Here is a 13,832-nt window from a genome sequence, read left to right as displayed (position 1 = left end):
GAATCCATACGCACTCCGCCAGGCGATAATATGAATCCCAAGAATTCAACTTCAGTCACGTTGAAAACACATTTTTCCAACTTAGCGAAAAGTTTGTGTTGACGCAATCTTTCGAGGACCATTTTCACGTGTTTCCGATGTTCAGATTCCGATGAAGAATAAACGAGAATGTCGTCGATGTAAACAACAACACACACATCTATGAGCTCTCTGAGGACATCGTTCATAAAATATTGAAAGGCGGCCGGGGCATTGCAAAGTCCGAAGGGCATGACCTGATATTCAAATAGCCCATACTTGGTGCGGAAGGCCGTCTTCCATTCATCGCCCTCTTTTACTCGTACCAAGTGGTAAGCTCCTCTAAGATCCAGCTTTGTATATATGCATGCTTTTCTGACTTGGTCCAGGAGTTCAGGGATCAAAGGTAACGGACATCTATTCTTAACGGTGATCTGGTTCAGGGAGCGATAATCGATACAAGTTCTAAGGTCTCCTTCCTTTTTTGGAACGAAGAACAAAGCTGAAGAGGCAGGGGACTTGGAAGGACGAATAAACCCATTTGCCAGGTATTGATCCAGGTATTGTCGAAGGTGAAGGTTCTCAGGCTCGGTGAGGGCATAAATTCTACTACAAGGAGGAGTAGATCCAGGTATCAGGTCTATCTGGCAGTCATAAGACCTATGAGGAGGTAGAGAGTTAGCCTGCTCCTTCCGGAAAACATCTTGGTATTCTAGGTATTCGGGAGGTAACTGGGGAGTCTCTGAAGAAATTGCTGCCAGTGCAACACCAGGTGGAGGGTGACAAGTAGAGACACATTCTGGAAACTGGACCGTTCTTGCTCGCCAATCGATCAGAGGATTGTGTTTCTCTAACCAAGGTATTCCTAGAATAATCTGGAACTGAGGGGCCTTGATCACATCGAACACGATCTTCTCATGGTGTCCATCTTGACTTACTAGCGTCACCTCTTGAGTGGTATGCGTTACTGGCCCAGAGGCTATCTCCGTACCATCCACCGTAGTAATGACGTCCTTTACAGCCTTGGGACAAAGAGTTAGATTCATCCTCAAAACCATTTCATGATCCACATAATTGCCGATGGCACCGCTGTCGACGTAAGCTTCAATTGCATGTAATCGATCCGGATTATCAGGGCTAATGAGGACCATAGGTATCACGAAATGCGAGGTCACGGAACTGGTTTTCACGCTCGGCAAGAGGACCTCTATTCTTGTCGGGCGAGGTCGTTTCCCTGCTCAGAGTTTGTAACTGTGGTAACTGCAGCTCCTACTGCCTTCTTGGCAGGTTTCACCGGACAGTCTCGAAGAAAGTGCCCCGAGTTTCCGCAATATAGGCATAATTGCAACTGTTTTCTCCTTTCCCGCTCCCTTTGTGTTAGAGGACCTTTCAGACCCCCTATTTGCATGGGTTCCCCGGAGTCTACTCCTTTGGAAGGAGTTGGCGGTTTGGAAAATACTCGGGCATCAAACTTGGAATGATCGGCCTTCCTGTTCTGCAGTCTGTGATCTATTTGAACGACCAAGTCTATATAATCCGAACAGTCTTGTGGGGGATTCACTACTTGGGCTAAAACGTCTTTGAGCTCTCCACGTAGACCTCTATAAAACAGCGTAATCCTTTTGTCCTCAGGCCATTGAGTTTCCACTATTAGTCTATTGAAAGATGCAATATAAGCCAAAAGGTCTTGATTACCCTGTCGCAACGAAAGAAGCTCATTGTCCAAGGCCTGCCCCTGTGCATGTCTTGCGAACAGTTTTTCCATACTAAGCTGAAAGGCTTGAAAATCATGGAGAACCGGATCATCTTGATTAACTAGAGGGATCGACCAGTCTGCCGCATTGCCACTAAGGTACGAAAGTACAAAAGCTACTTTAGCTTGATCAGTTGGAAAGGCTGCTGGCCGGCATAAGAAGTGCAACCGGCACTGATTGATAAATACCGCAAACCTCTTTGGGTCACCAGAAAATCGTTCGGGCGGAGCCAGAGGTACATTCCCAGGTAGGTTGATCTGCACTGGATTCATAGAGGATGTTGAAGGAAGATTTGCCCCTGATGCGGGTAGCGGGGTCTGTCCGGCTTGTGACTGTAGGAATTGTCTAGCAAGATCATCTGTTCTCTCCTTGGAAATAATTAGTTCCCTTCTTAGAGCGTTCGTTTCCTGACGAGCTGCATGCACTTCTGCCCTTAGTTCCCCAAGTAACCGGGCTAGGTGGTCAGTATCCGAGGTTTCCATAGCGCCTGGGCGAGAGTTTTGCGGTAGGCTTTGCGTTCTGTAACGCTCACCTGCTTCTCGCAGAGGCGCCGGTCTTGACTGGGCGACTACCGTATCTTCAAAGGTGATGTGCAGCACCCGGTTGGCTCTTTGGGCTGGACCTCTGTGCCCTGTATGCCTGACGTGCAGAGTAAGATGTCTGCAGATAGAAAATACGGGGTTAATGAACTGGGATTATTGGGGTGTCCCAATCTCTTTCCTCTTCTCCTCTCCTGTAGACCCCCACAGGTTAACGCTCTCACCTTAGGTAAGTGAATGCCGAGCTCTCCATCTGCCTCGGGGCAGGGTGCTGTAACCAGTTTCTTCACCGGATAGGTAGCGCAGGCCTCTTGACTTCAGAGGACTGCTGGCCGTCGTTTACTGCACGAACGGTAAGTTTTGAGTAACTCAAATGTCTTTAAAGTCTTTAATAATGATGTCTCTTGTTTTGCAGGGTTCCGGCGATGGCGGATGACGGGCTGAAGTGCCTTGAAGATGGAGCCCGTGTGATGAATAGAAGCGCCTGGAAGCACGTAAGTAAGCGCTTGTTGCCAGCTTCACAATGCGCTCTAACTGTCTTTTTATTTTGCAGGTACAAGTTCGGAGCGGCTGCAGGGTGCCGGGATACCCACTGGGTTAGATGTGGAAAGGAGTAATGGCACGTGAGTATTAAAGTTCCCCAATGTCTTTAAACGCACCTTGTTTTGTCTTTCAGATGCGGGATGCAGCGCCGACGGCCTCCGGAGCGTGCGAAGAGTTGGTAGGCTTTTGTCTTTCAGATGCCGGAATACAGTGTGAAGACCTCCGGAGCGCACGAAGAGTAGGTAAGCCTTTGCCTTTCAGATGCCGGAATGCTAACCTGTTCTTTCTTGTCTTTATAGGTGTTGCTGAAGACTGGATTCAGGATGGTAAGCCTTTTTCCTTAGGCCCAGGATCAGATGCAGAAGACACAATGAGCGTTCTGCTGCAGAGGATGCAGAATAACGCAAAGCAAGATTCATCCACCGGGTGTGGTTTAAATAGCCTCTGTAGTGCTTAGGTGTCTCCTTCCACAGCCACGCCTAAGTAAGAAAAGAGTTCCTGGTAAGAAAAGAGTTCCTGCCTTCCAGAAGAGTTCCAGTGTTCTGCATCTAGGGAGTGGCTCCAGCCCCACCCAACAGGAAAAGTAGTTCCAAACAGAAGAGGATCAGAGACTCAACTGGCAGGCAAGTAAGCAGCATGGTCTGCTGCAGGTAAGTCCACCCAAGCATTATGAGCCCGGCGCTTCCAGCGCTGGGACTGCGCATATTTATGAGCCTGGTGCCACTGGCGCCAGGACTGGGTCCAAAAGGTCCCCATTGGGACTGGTTGGCACTCGGAACCTGGGTTATGGATCTGCTTCCAAGGGAGTTGGGAAAACCCTGACCTTTTGGAAGCAGAGATCATGACAATGACTTAGCAGCATTAGACATTAAGCACACATGCCATCCGCACATCAGGACACAAACCCACACTCAAATACATGAAGGACACGAGCGTACAGTTCTGTAGATAGAGGACAGATACATATACATACTGTTATTGTTTTATTATTTTATCATTAGCTGAACGCAGCAACACAGAAACTGCAAGAAGCAAGAGATCCTGAGTAAAGCTTGCAGACGTTTATATGCAAATAACCGGGCACCTATGGGACCGGACAGAGCCAAGTGTGACTAACATATGGAGACGGAGCACAAAAAGAACGGCATTAGGAGAAAGCAATTTCAAGTGGAGGCTTAGGTCCTCTCGTAGTTACATAAAATGCACAGCAAACAGGCTGTCCCTATAAAGTAGAACCCCCCTGTCCCTTTCCCCATGGATCTCTCCCTAGGGATCGGATGATGCACCACCTAAAGGGGATAGCAAGAGGACTTTCCCAATCCATCACGTGTGTATATTTCACTTATAAAAAGTCAGATCAAAAACACATTGGAGACAGAATAACATTAGATAATGTCTTTTTCAGAATGGCATGGCCTTTTTCTATCTGGAATTTTCCTCAGTATTTTAATCACCAATTCATAGTAGTAGTCCTGTCATTTCCAGGCTTGTTCTGACCATGTAAAAGCACTTAAACTCCTCTAAGAACAGCATAGGACCTAGAAGCTATAAAGCTATCTAGTGGTAAAACACATTATTTGTGACGTGTTCATATTTCCTAGGTTGGACATCGTCATCTGCATGAGCAGCCTCATGCATAGTTTGGTCGACCAGTTTCGATGACCAAAAATCGTAATGTCATCTTCTTCAGGACCAAGCGTAGTTGTAATAGGGTTCACTCCCTCTATGGACCTCCAATATGGTACATGGGGCACCACTGTTTCCCCGACTTGAGCGTACTTGTTGTTTTACGCGTTATCAGTAAAGCGCCACCTCAGTTACAAGCCAGGGAGAAAATGCAGTTAATTTCAACATCTCAACAGTGGCAAAAAGCTTGCTCATGTGAGTCTTGTCAAGTCTGCTTGTAAATAACCAGCGCAAAAGGGAGTAGTCCTTAGTGATTTGGAATGCGCGGGTCGGTGTGCATCCGCGTCCGCACTGATGGAGTCATGTGAACTACTGTTTCTGACTTCCTATGGAGAATACAGAATAACATGGACATTATAGGAACTGCATAATGGTTTAGGAAAATTACAGCAGGCCACAAGCCTCTCAGCAAGAGCTGAGCTGAGTTGAATTCAGGCAGGACAAAAGCAAAGGTGTGAGACAGGACTCGCTGCCAAGGCCACCAGATACGAATGGCATTCCATTCCCTGAGTGACAGTAACACCAGCTGCAATACGTGCAAATAACTCTTCATAATTCAGAGCTGCAGAGCTCCAAATCATGGTCTCCGAACATGTGACACAGCCGACACAGACAATGCACAGCAACTAGGGCTGGGAAAGAGAGCCGATCTCACGCCACCAGACAGAAGCTTGCAACAAAGATGTTACAATGTGAGATGAACGAGCACTCTCATAGACTTAGGCGGTACACACAAGTTACAATGTAGCCACATAGTCATTCTTATTACCTTGAGAAAGTACACCAAGAGCTGAGAACCTTTGCGGATCCCAGGCCTAGAGACGTCAGCTTTAGCCAACCACAGTTCAGTATCCTAGAGGTGGGTAGCAACGAGCAAGAACCAATGGTAAGACCGTCACACTGCAACCTTGTTAGAGATAGTCATTTTGGGGATGGACCAGGCCAGCAATCTGACATGCGAGAGCCAGTAGATTAACATGTATAGTGTCCACTATAGGTGGACTAATATTCAATACCCAATCCAGTAGTTCAATAGGTTTTCTGGAGAGGGGCCCAGGTTGTGACATCTCTCTGATGTAATTTTAGGACAAAACTGGGCTGCAAGCTAGGAGACGTTGAGGTCCACAGATTTCGTCTGTCCTTGTACTGATCCCTTTTGGTTTTACTGTAATAAACCGCAGTTTGAACTTGCCATTGGACTGAGTCTACGTTCCTTTTGGGGGGAAGGTGTTGGGCCTTTCAAGAGTCTGCGAACTCCTAATGGCCCTCTGGTTTACCTGGGAGTTTGTCCCAACACTAGGCACGACAAGACAAGGGAGGGAAGACAGAGGGAGGACAATACAAACGATCTTACTAGGCCTTGCGACATTCAGATCGTGCAAGTGTGACAGTGCCAAAGTGCAGGCGGGAGCGTGAGGGGCAAATGCCAGGGAGTGGAACTGCGATCAGGGCAGCAATGCTCTGAGCAATTGCAACCAGGACCGCACGGCTCCAGCCCCTAAGTGCACAGTGGGTAAGTGCAGGGGAGACTGATCATGGAGGATTCTTGTAACCATTATGCTCAGAGGGTAGCCATGCAACTGGCTAGTTCGGCAGACAGGTAGGTCAGCAGGGGAGGGAGAGAAAGAAAGCAGAGGAGAATAGGAAGATCTTGAGCGGCTTCTGGAACTTCAGGTGGTCCGGCTCAAGTTTGAGAGAGACAGGGAGGCCATTCCAGAGAGAGGTCTACACCCCACTCTCTGCCTAGCGAGGTAAAAGCATACATTGTGTACTAACGAAAGTCTGGCACTTATCCATATAGTGAGGAATGGATATAAGATGTGTCAACCCTCTCGGCTGGAGAGAATATATTCTATGCTAGCCCTAACCAGAGGCGTAGACAAGGTGTCTATAGTGACTGGAACTTATGTGGTGCCAGGTGTTCTCTCCAGATGTTGAAAAATGGCTGCCATCAAAGTAGAGAAAGCATACTTTGGTTACACAACTATTCAATTTCCATCCTGACTCGTAGTAGAGTAAGCTGCAACACATTTCGGATTCAAAGTAACTCCTTTAAAAGATATGTTCCATTCAGATTTACATTAAAAAATCCTCAGATTTTTGTCGCAAAATAATAGAACTTTTTTTCTCATAACTCATGGTGCTTTTTTCCCAAGACTTATAACTCCTTTGGAGTATCTCTCTAATAAACTCTCTCTTTAGCAACATCCTCAAAATCCGAAATAATACTGCATAGTAATTTGCTTCCAGTTCTTAATTGCTTCCTTGCAATGTCCTTATGGATTCAAAGCTCCAAATACCCTGTTCTATTCTACCAAGGCTAGGAAGTCCAATTTGATCCTCAACCTTCATTTTAGCCCAAATCTATAAAGATGCTTCCGGGTGCCCTGTCTTCAGTTCCTCAAATCATCCCTTGTCTAATGACAATCAAGAATCAATCAAGAACCAGAAACTATGGGAAGCTCCAGCAGGGACTGGACAGGGTTTCAAAAGCGCCAATAGGATTTACCCATTCACGGATATATAGCCAATAAACACTGCAGTTCTCTCTTGTGATTTAGACTGACCTCCTGTTCCACCTACCACCTTCTAGAATGCTTTGTATGTGCCATGAAGGCATGAGCACAATACAAGCAAAATAAAACCGAAATGTAAATAATATTATAATATTTAGATAGAAGATTGCAATGTGAGATGCAAGACTGGATAACATGCTAAAACCATGAACATATAGCTAAAGGCAACCGTCAGACTCTGTAAGCCATGGGGCCAGCTTAGTAACCTTAGGTCAATGTTGTTTTCTGATCAGGTTAGACCAGGGGTCTGCAACTTGTGGTTCTAAAGTTGTTTTGGAATACGGCTCTCACGATGGCCCAATACTTACTATGCTGGCTAGGGCTGAAGGCAGTTGTACTACAAACATCTGGAGAGTCAAGATTGAAGACCCCTGTCTTAGACTAACACCAGTGTCACTTTATGCAAGAAATGAACTGCTTTCATTGTTCTTCATCCTGATAGTAAAATGGGATTGTGTTGTCATTTCGGAAAATGATTTTGATTTGTAGATGGGGCTTTGGTAATACGCACACATTGATACATGCAGCAGACAAGCCATCTGCAACCTACAGCTCTCCAGATGTTTACAGTCCCCTTATCCTTTTCTATGAACTATGCTGGCTAGGGATGATGGGTGTAGTAGTCTGAACGTTTGGAAAGCCAATAGTTACAGCCCCATATAGTGGACAAAAGCATATTAAAAGTATCATACCTTTGTGAAGTCTCGGGTAAAGTTTCGATGAATTCATTAATGTCATATCCCATTAGCAATATGTCATATTTACTGATAGCTGTAAAGGAAAAACAGAACATTCTTTACTCCATGTATCAGGATCCTGAATTTCACCTGCTAATGCCATGCCAGGTTGATTGGTAATTTAAGAAAACATGAGTTACTGCAGGCACCCTGACTTCCAGTTACAGTAGTGCACGCATAGGCATACATTTCGTAAGTAACACAGTTCATATGTATTCTTTGCTCATTAGATGTAATTATCTGACATTGGCCCTCATTACGACCCTGGCGGAGTGGGTTTACGCCAGCGTTAATCGCGGCGGACCCGTCCGCCCTACTACGACTTTCCGTAGCGCCATGGAACGTTTTCCGCCTGGTTTTTCCGGGCGGAGAAATCCATGGCGCTACGGGACCTTGATGTTAATTATGCCACCGTATTTTACGGTGGGGCAATTAACGCCTTCCCCACTCCCATTATACCCTATGGGGCAAAAATGGGAATGGGGAAGGGTAAAATGGGGAATGGGGATTTACCGCCCCGCCAAGGTCGGCATGGTGCGGAAAATCCGCCAACCTCCATGGCGCTATCGGCAGCTTTCCGTCGTGCTCCGCGGTGCATTTAGCACCGCGATTTCAGCCAGGGTCGTAATGAGGGCCATTGTCATTAATGGAAAAGTCTTCAAGTTGCATCCCTCATCCCACAGTGACTAGTACAGTTCACATACAGTATGGATCATTGGTGTCAGAGATGCCTAAAATATGGACGGTGTGAGTGACTGTGGAATTGATGATTTGGCATCAACGTGTACACAGATAAGATAATTATGACAGCTATTCTCTCTTGTGAAAGTGCTGTGATAAACGATTCGTCCTGGGTAAGATTCTATTAAACAAATCCGCCAAATGGAATTACTGTTACCGCCTCTTGGTCCCGTGGATTTACTGCGTGACTACAAGTGGTAGCAGGCGGTGTAAGTTCCCATTTCTTGCTGGCCATAGGACTCCTTGGGGATAAATGTTGTCGTATTTTGAGGTAAGGTGGAGGATTTACTCTACCAGAAAAAAGCCAATCAGAATTCATGTGCCGCATAATATGTCCATCAGCATTCATGTGACGTAGCTATGTGCGCATTACACAGGCCACTTCTCATATTTCTCACTCGCTATTAGGTTTGGACTCTTTCTGACTCTCTAGACCTGCCAACAATTGAAACATTGATAGAGATGCATGTTGGGTCTGTAAAGGGGGAGCTTTCAAATGCTCACTGGAATACATTGATACAAATTATGGTTTTAGAGGGACAATGGCGAGATCACATTTGTAATATAACGCATGGGACCGGATTCCTTCTGCTTAAGTGCTGTAGTAGCAGGGGTTACTATTATTATGCAATTCAATACGTTTGCCTTGGTGGGAGTCAAACCTGTGAGTCGGTTTTGTACGCAGGTTTCTGAATTGAGTTGAACTTACTGAACTATCTTACCATCACTGTGAATTATTATTTTTTCAACACATTTTCACATTTCATTTAGGGACTGTTATTTTGGGATCAATGGGACTAACATACTTTTTTTTCTCCTTCCATTCTTCCCCCTAACCCACCACATCTTTCTACTGCTCGTCTGTGCTCTTTCACACTCCCACAGGCTCTCCTTTCCCCTCTCTTTTACTCCCTTTCAACTTTCTGTCATTCTCTTGATCCCACTTCCCCCTTCTCTCACCTACCCCTTGTCTACCCTCATGTACATCCCTGCTCTTACTTTGTCCTCTAAATCTCTCAACCCATCTTCTGTTTCTTGCATACCTCCCTCATATTTCTCATGTTCTATGCCAGTCCTCTCACATCTGACATTCTCCATTTTCATTACTCTCTCGGTATTTAATGCGCTTTCCCTTTCTCCCTCTGCCCTCTTCATTTCTAGTGTTGGCTATTGGGTGGTGCTGAAAGCACGGCCTATATGCTGAAACTGTTGTCTTGGGATGTGAAAACAGGAGAGAGGTGAACTGCGAACCGGGACGCACAGACTGTGTGTGTTGTTTGGTTATTTACCCACCCATCAACCCAACCACCCGGGTCCATCTAGCCCCTTCTGCCATTCCCAGGCACTGCATTCCCCTCCTCACCAAAACACATCTCCCTGGCATCTCTTTGAGTTTAGCCAAAGTGCTGCTATAAACCAGCTCCTGGTGTGAAAAACTGCCTTTACCAAGTGTACCATCAGCCACTTGGCTTATAATCAGTATCTGTGTCCCTGCACTCAATTCCTGTTAAAGGCAGGCATTGAGAAGGCCAATGGTTTTGGCTCTTACGTAGGCATTAGGTAAGCGTTTGCCAGGCACTGCCATAATGTGCACAGATACTTCCACCATTTGCAAACCGTTGCAATCTTATGGTCAGAGAGTACCATGATGGTAGTGCCTGGCGCAGACGTGATTCAAGGCCTGCACAAAAGCCCAAACTGTGTCTTTGCCAAGGCTTATTATGCCTGGTGTTTGCCCTTTCTTGCTTTTTTCCCTTCTCTTCCTTCCATCACCCTTGTTATGTCCTCCACACACCCCACCTTTGCTTTTTTCTCATTCCTCATGCTCTTCCTACCTCTACCCATTATGCCTTTTCTGCGAACTACCTCCTCCAGTTCGCTTTCCTCTGTCCTCTCTACCCATTATGCCTTTTCTGCGAACTACCTCCTCCAGTTCGCTTTCCTCTGTCCTTTCTGTTTAAAGATGGCAGCCTTACAGGCCTAATAGTGCTGCAGTTGTACCAGTCATTTGTTAAATGTGCAGCTCTGAGGAAGTGCACCGGAAGTGCTGGAAGGTGCTGTTTAGCTGGGGAGGACGTTCTTTTCTCATCCTGCTAACGTGATTGCTATCACTTTGCTGTTTACTTACACTGTTTGGGAAGCCACGCCCCTTAGCACCAACTTTCTATATTAATAGAGCTTGCGCGCATCCGCGCCTGCGCGCTTCCGAGGAAGTGCACTGGAAGTGCTGGAAGGTGCTACTTGGCTGTGGGGCAAGCAGCAAGCGTCTCCTCCTTCCCGACCGCAAACCACCTGCAGGCTTCTTCATTCCAATGTTTTTTCTCTAGGTATAGTTGCTGCGCACCCTCATTGTATGATATTTGCTTCCTACTAATTGTTTGCATTACCTCATCTGTCTTTCTCATACCATGTCGTACGGAGCATACACTCTGAAATCCGCTATGCCTCTAGTGAGAGACCCTAGCAAACTCACTTTACAACTAAGACGCACGCCGCAGAGACCCTCGCCCGCTCATTTGGCAGCCAAAAAAGCATTAATTGCAGCTCCGTCTGTTTAAAAAAAAAAAAAAAAATGAATACACCAGATATTCGTGACTTTTACCAGCCAGAGGGAGAGGTTCACATACCAATGGCAGACTTGAATGGAACCCTCAACGGGTCACTTCCACTTTATCTCGGACATTGCTAACCCTTTTAGACATGCCGCAAGACCTCAGCTCGCCTAGCACAACAGACTCCTTCACTCCAGCCGTATACGCCTGCACAGCGACCCCGATTGTGGAGTCTCCGTCAACCCAGTGTTCTGTCAACTCAGTAGTCAATTACCCTTCTCCCCGTGTTGACAATAAATGCTCACGCGATCAGCTTTGTCAACAAAGAGTCTTTAGCGTCTGACCTATCAGTGCAACCGAAGAACACTAATCACCCAATTGCTTTATTTTCAAGATACGCAGATCAGATAACGATTGCAAGTGAGCAGACATCAGATGTGATACATCTGCAAGACCCCAAACCCGTGCACCCAAAGTCTGTATTGACACACAGAATCTATCGCGCAATCTCCCATCATGTTTGGCCATTCCATAAACAATTCAACAGTTTCTTCAACATCTTATTCACATCCAACGCCGCGTAAACCAGGAGCCTTCTCACATTCTCAGCCTATCCCAGTGTCTGTGCATCAGGCAAACCCTTACTTGGAGGTTACGTTAACAGCCATGAACACGGCGTTAACCGCGTTGTTCAAATTATTTGAACTCTTGGAGAGGAAGATCAATCATCAGACAGACCTCATTACACAACTCCTGCAGCGTGATACAACAAGAGAGTCTGACATATTAAGTAAGCTTATCCCCCTCTTCCTTTCCAGTAGGAGCAACCTCAACAAAACCTAGCTCAGCTTTGAATGGTCCTTCAGATACATTTGACATTGAAGCTCAACAAATGATACCTCCATCCAAAGCAGCTCTTCCAATTTTGACTATATAATGAAACGTCGAGAACACAATGGTGAGGAGGTTTCCCAGGTTCCGCCTCCTTTCTCCCAGTTTCCGTTAATGATGGCTTTGTCTGATTCAGACCCTAAAGTGATGAAACAACCTTATAATATTTTCACTTATGTTGTGACTGTAAAGCCAAAGAAGAAAAACTGTAAGCTTCCATCCCAGGAAAAAAACAAAAAAAACATGAACACATTGTCCGCAATCTACATAATTTTCCAAACAATTCTTAAGAGCTATATCGCTCCCTAAAACATAAAGTGCTATTGCCAGCACTGCGGTACGCAAGAAGTACGTAAAACTCACAAACACAAAACCAGACAATACCATCAGAAAAATAGAGTAATAACCCGCTATCAACGATTAAACAATCTTGTCCTGGTGGTTAACCAACAGTCATCTCTAAACCATGAATCTCTAATCCCTCATCACATAATGCAGGTTGTTCCAGTAGATCAATCTCAGAATTCACAATCCTTTCTAGGTGTACAGAAAAGTTCGACCTTGCAGCAATGGTGGGCAGAGATTCAGAAGTCAGTTGGCCTCTATCTTCCGACACATTATAATCCCTCATTCCAGAAGTCGGAAATTAAAGGTATTAGACTTACAAAAGTCCCAAGGGCAACTACCAACTCTAATCAAGGTACGCCTAACACGTTCCCAAACTGCTGGATGGTCCAACACCCATTAACATCTTCTTCCTCAAAATGTACTAAAAAAGTCAAAGCATCTCTTCAAGGCTAGAGGAAACTGAGACATCAGTACCATCATCGACTACTCATGAAATGCAGACCATCCCCTTATGTGACCTATGAGTTAAACAGCGCAAGTGTGCTCAACATATTTGGTGAAATTCCAGGCTTTGAAGATGTAGCTTCCTCGGACATCAATCAAGTCGAATGCCTAACAATCTATCTGTTGTAAGACTACTGATCCAATCTGGTGTGGTCTTGAGTGCAATCTGGAAAGCCAAAAGGGATCTTTTCGATTTGGGATTTGAGCTCATTCAGGATCCATCCCATTGCCCTTTAAGCAACCCTCCTGAAGACTTCATAGGGGCTCACCCGTTCTTGGATTCCTTGAAAGTCACCTGCTCTCAGTCTCATCGAACCATATCACAATGCCCTGAGACGAGAATGGAATCATCACACCATTCCCATAGACGATCCAATGCTGAAGCATAACAACTCAAGCCATCAAACAAGCTCTGAGTATCTTTGGCCAGTTGGAACACCAGAGGGTATGCGCATCTCATGAATGGATCTGAAAATGGCCTGAATGCTTTTGACATTGTAGCCCTACAGGAAACGTGGCTACTCGAAACACCTGTGTGGGACGGATATCAGATTGCAGCTCATGCTTCGACAAGCCATTTTAAAGGCAGACCATCCGCTGGCCTCCTTGTGGCAACCAACATTTCCACTGGTTTCACTATCCAAGAATGGGCTACCCTAAATCAATATGTGCAACTTGTAAAAGTAGTACATGGATTCAATCAAATTACGCTCATCAACATTTATTGGAACCATGCCGGGATCAATAACAACAAGTTCTTTTCAGACTTAGAAATGATCCTAAATTTGGTGGCACAAATTCCTCTATCACAAACAACATATTGGTTAGAGACATGAATCTACATCTTCTAGGAGAACCCTCCCAACCTGAAAAATTGAACATCAAGAAATGGACTAGACTAATGAGTGCAAACAAACTTATAATGACCAACAGAGCTATTCCA

At 45.6% G+C, this 13,832-nt stretch overlaps 1 protein-coding gene across 1 annotated transcript in view; it reads right to left on the bottom strand.

The window, feature by feature from the left end:
- Positions 1-13,832, bottom strand: part of LCT (lactase) — a 436,501-nt gene that overhangs the window by 225,702 nt on the left and 196,967 nt on the right. The window contains exon 6 of the mRNA XM_069613984.1: positions 7,828-7,887. Coding sequence (XP_069470085.1) covers positions 7,828-7,887 — 60 coding nt within the window. The remainder of the gene's footprint in view (positions 1-7,827; positions 7,888-13,832) is intronic.

This window comes from Ambystoma mexicanum, chromosome 9 (genome assembly GCF_040938575.1).
Source record: "Ambystoma mexicanum isolate Mex_15411 chromosome 9, UKY_AmexF1_1, whole genome shotgun sequence".
NCBI classification, from domain to species: Eukaryota; Metazoa; Chordata; class Amphibia; order Caudata; family Ambystomatidae; genus Ambystoma; species Ambystoma mexicanum.
Note: the sequence above shows the minus strand (reverse complement) of the source record. Positions and strands in the feature narration are given on the sequence as shown.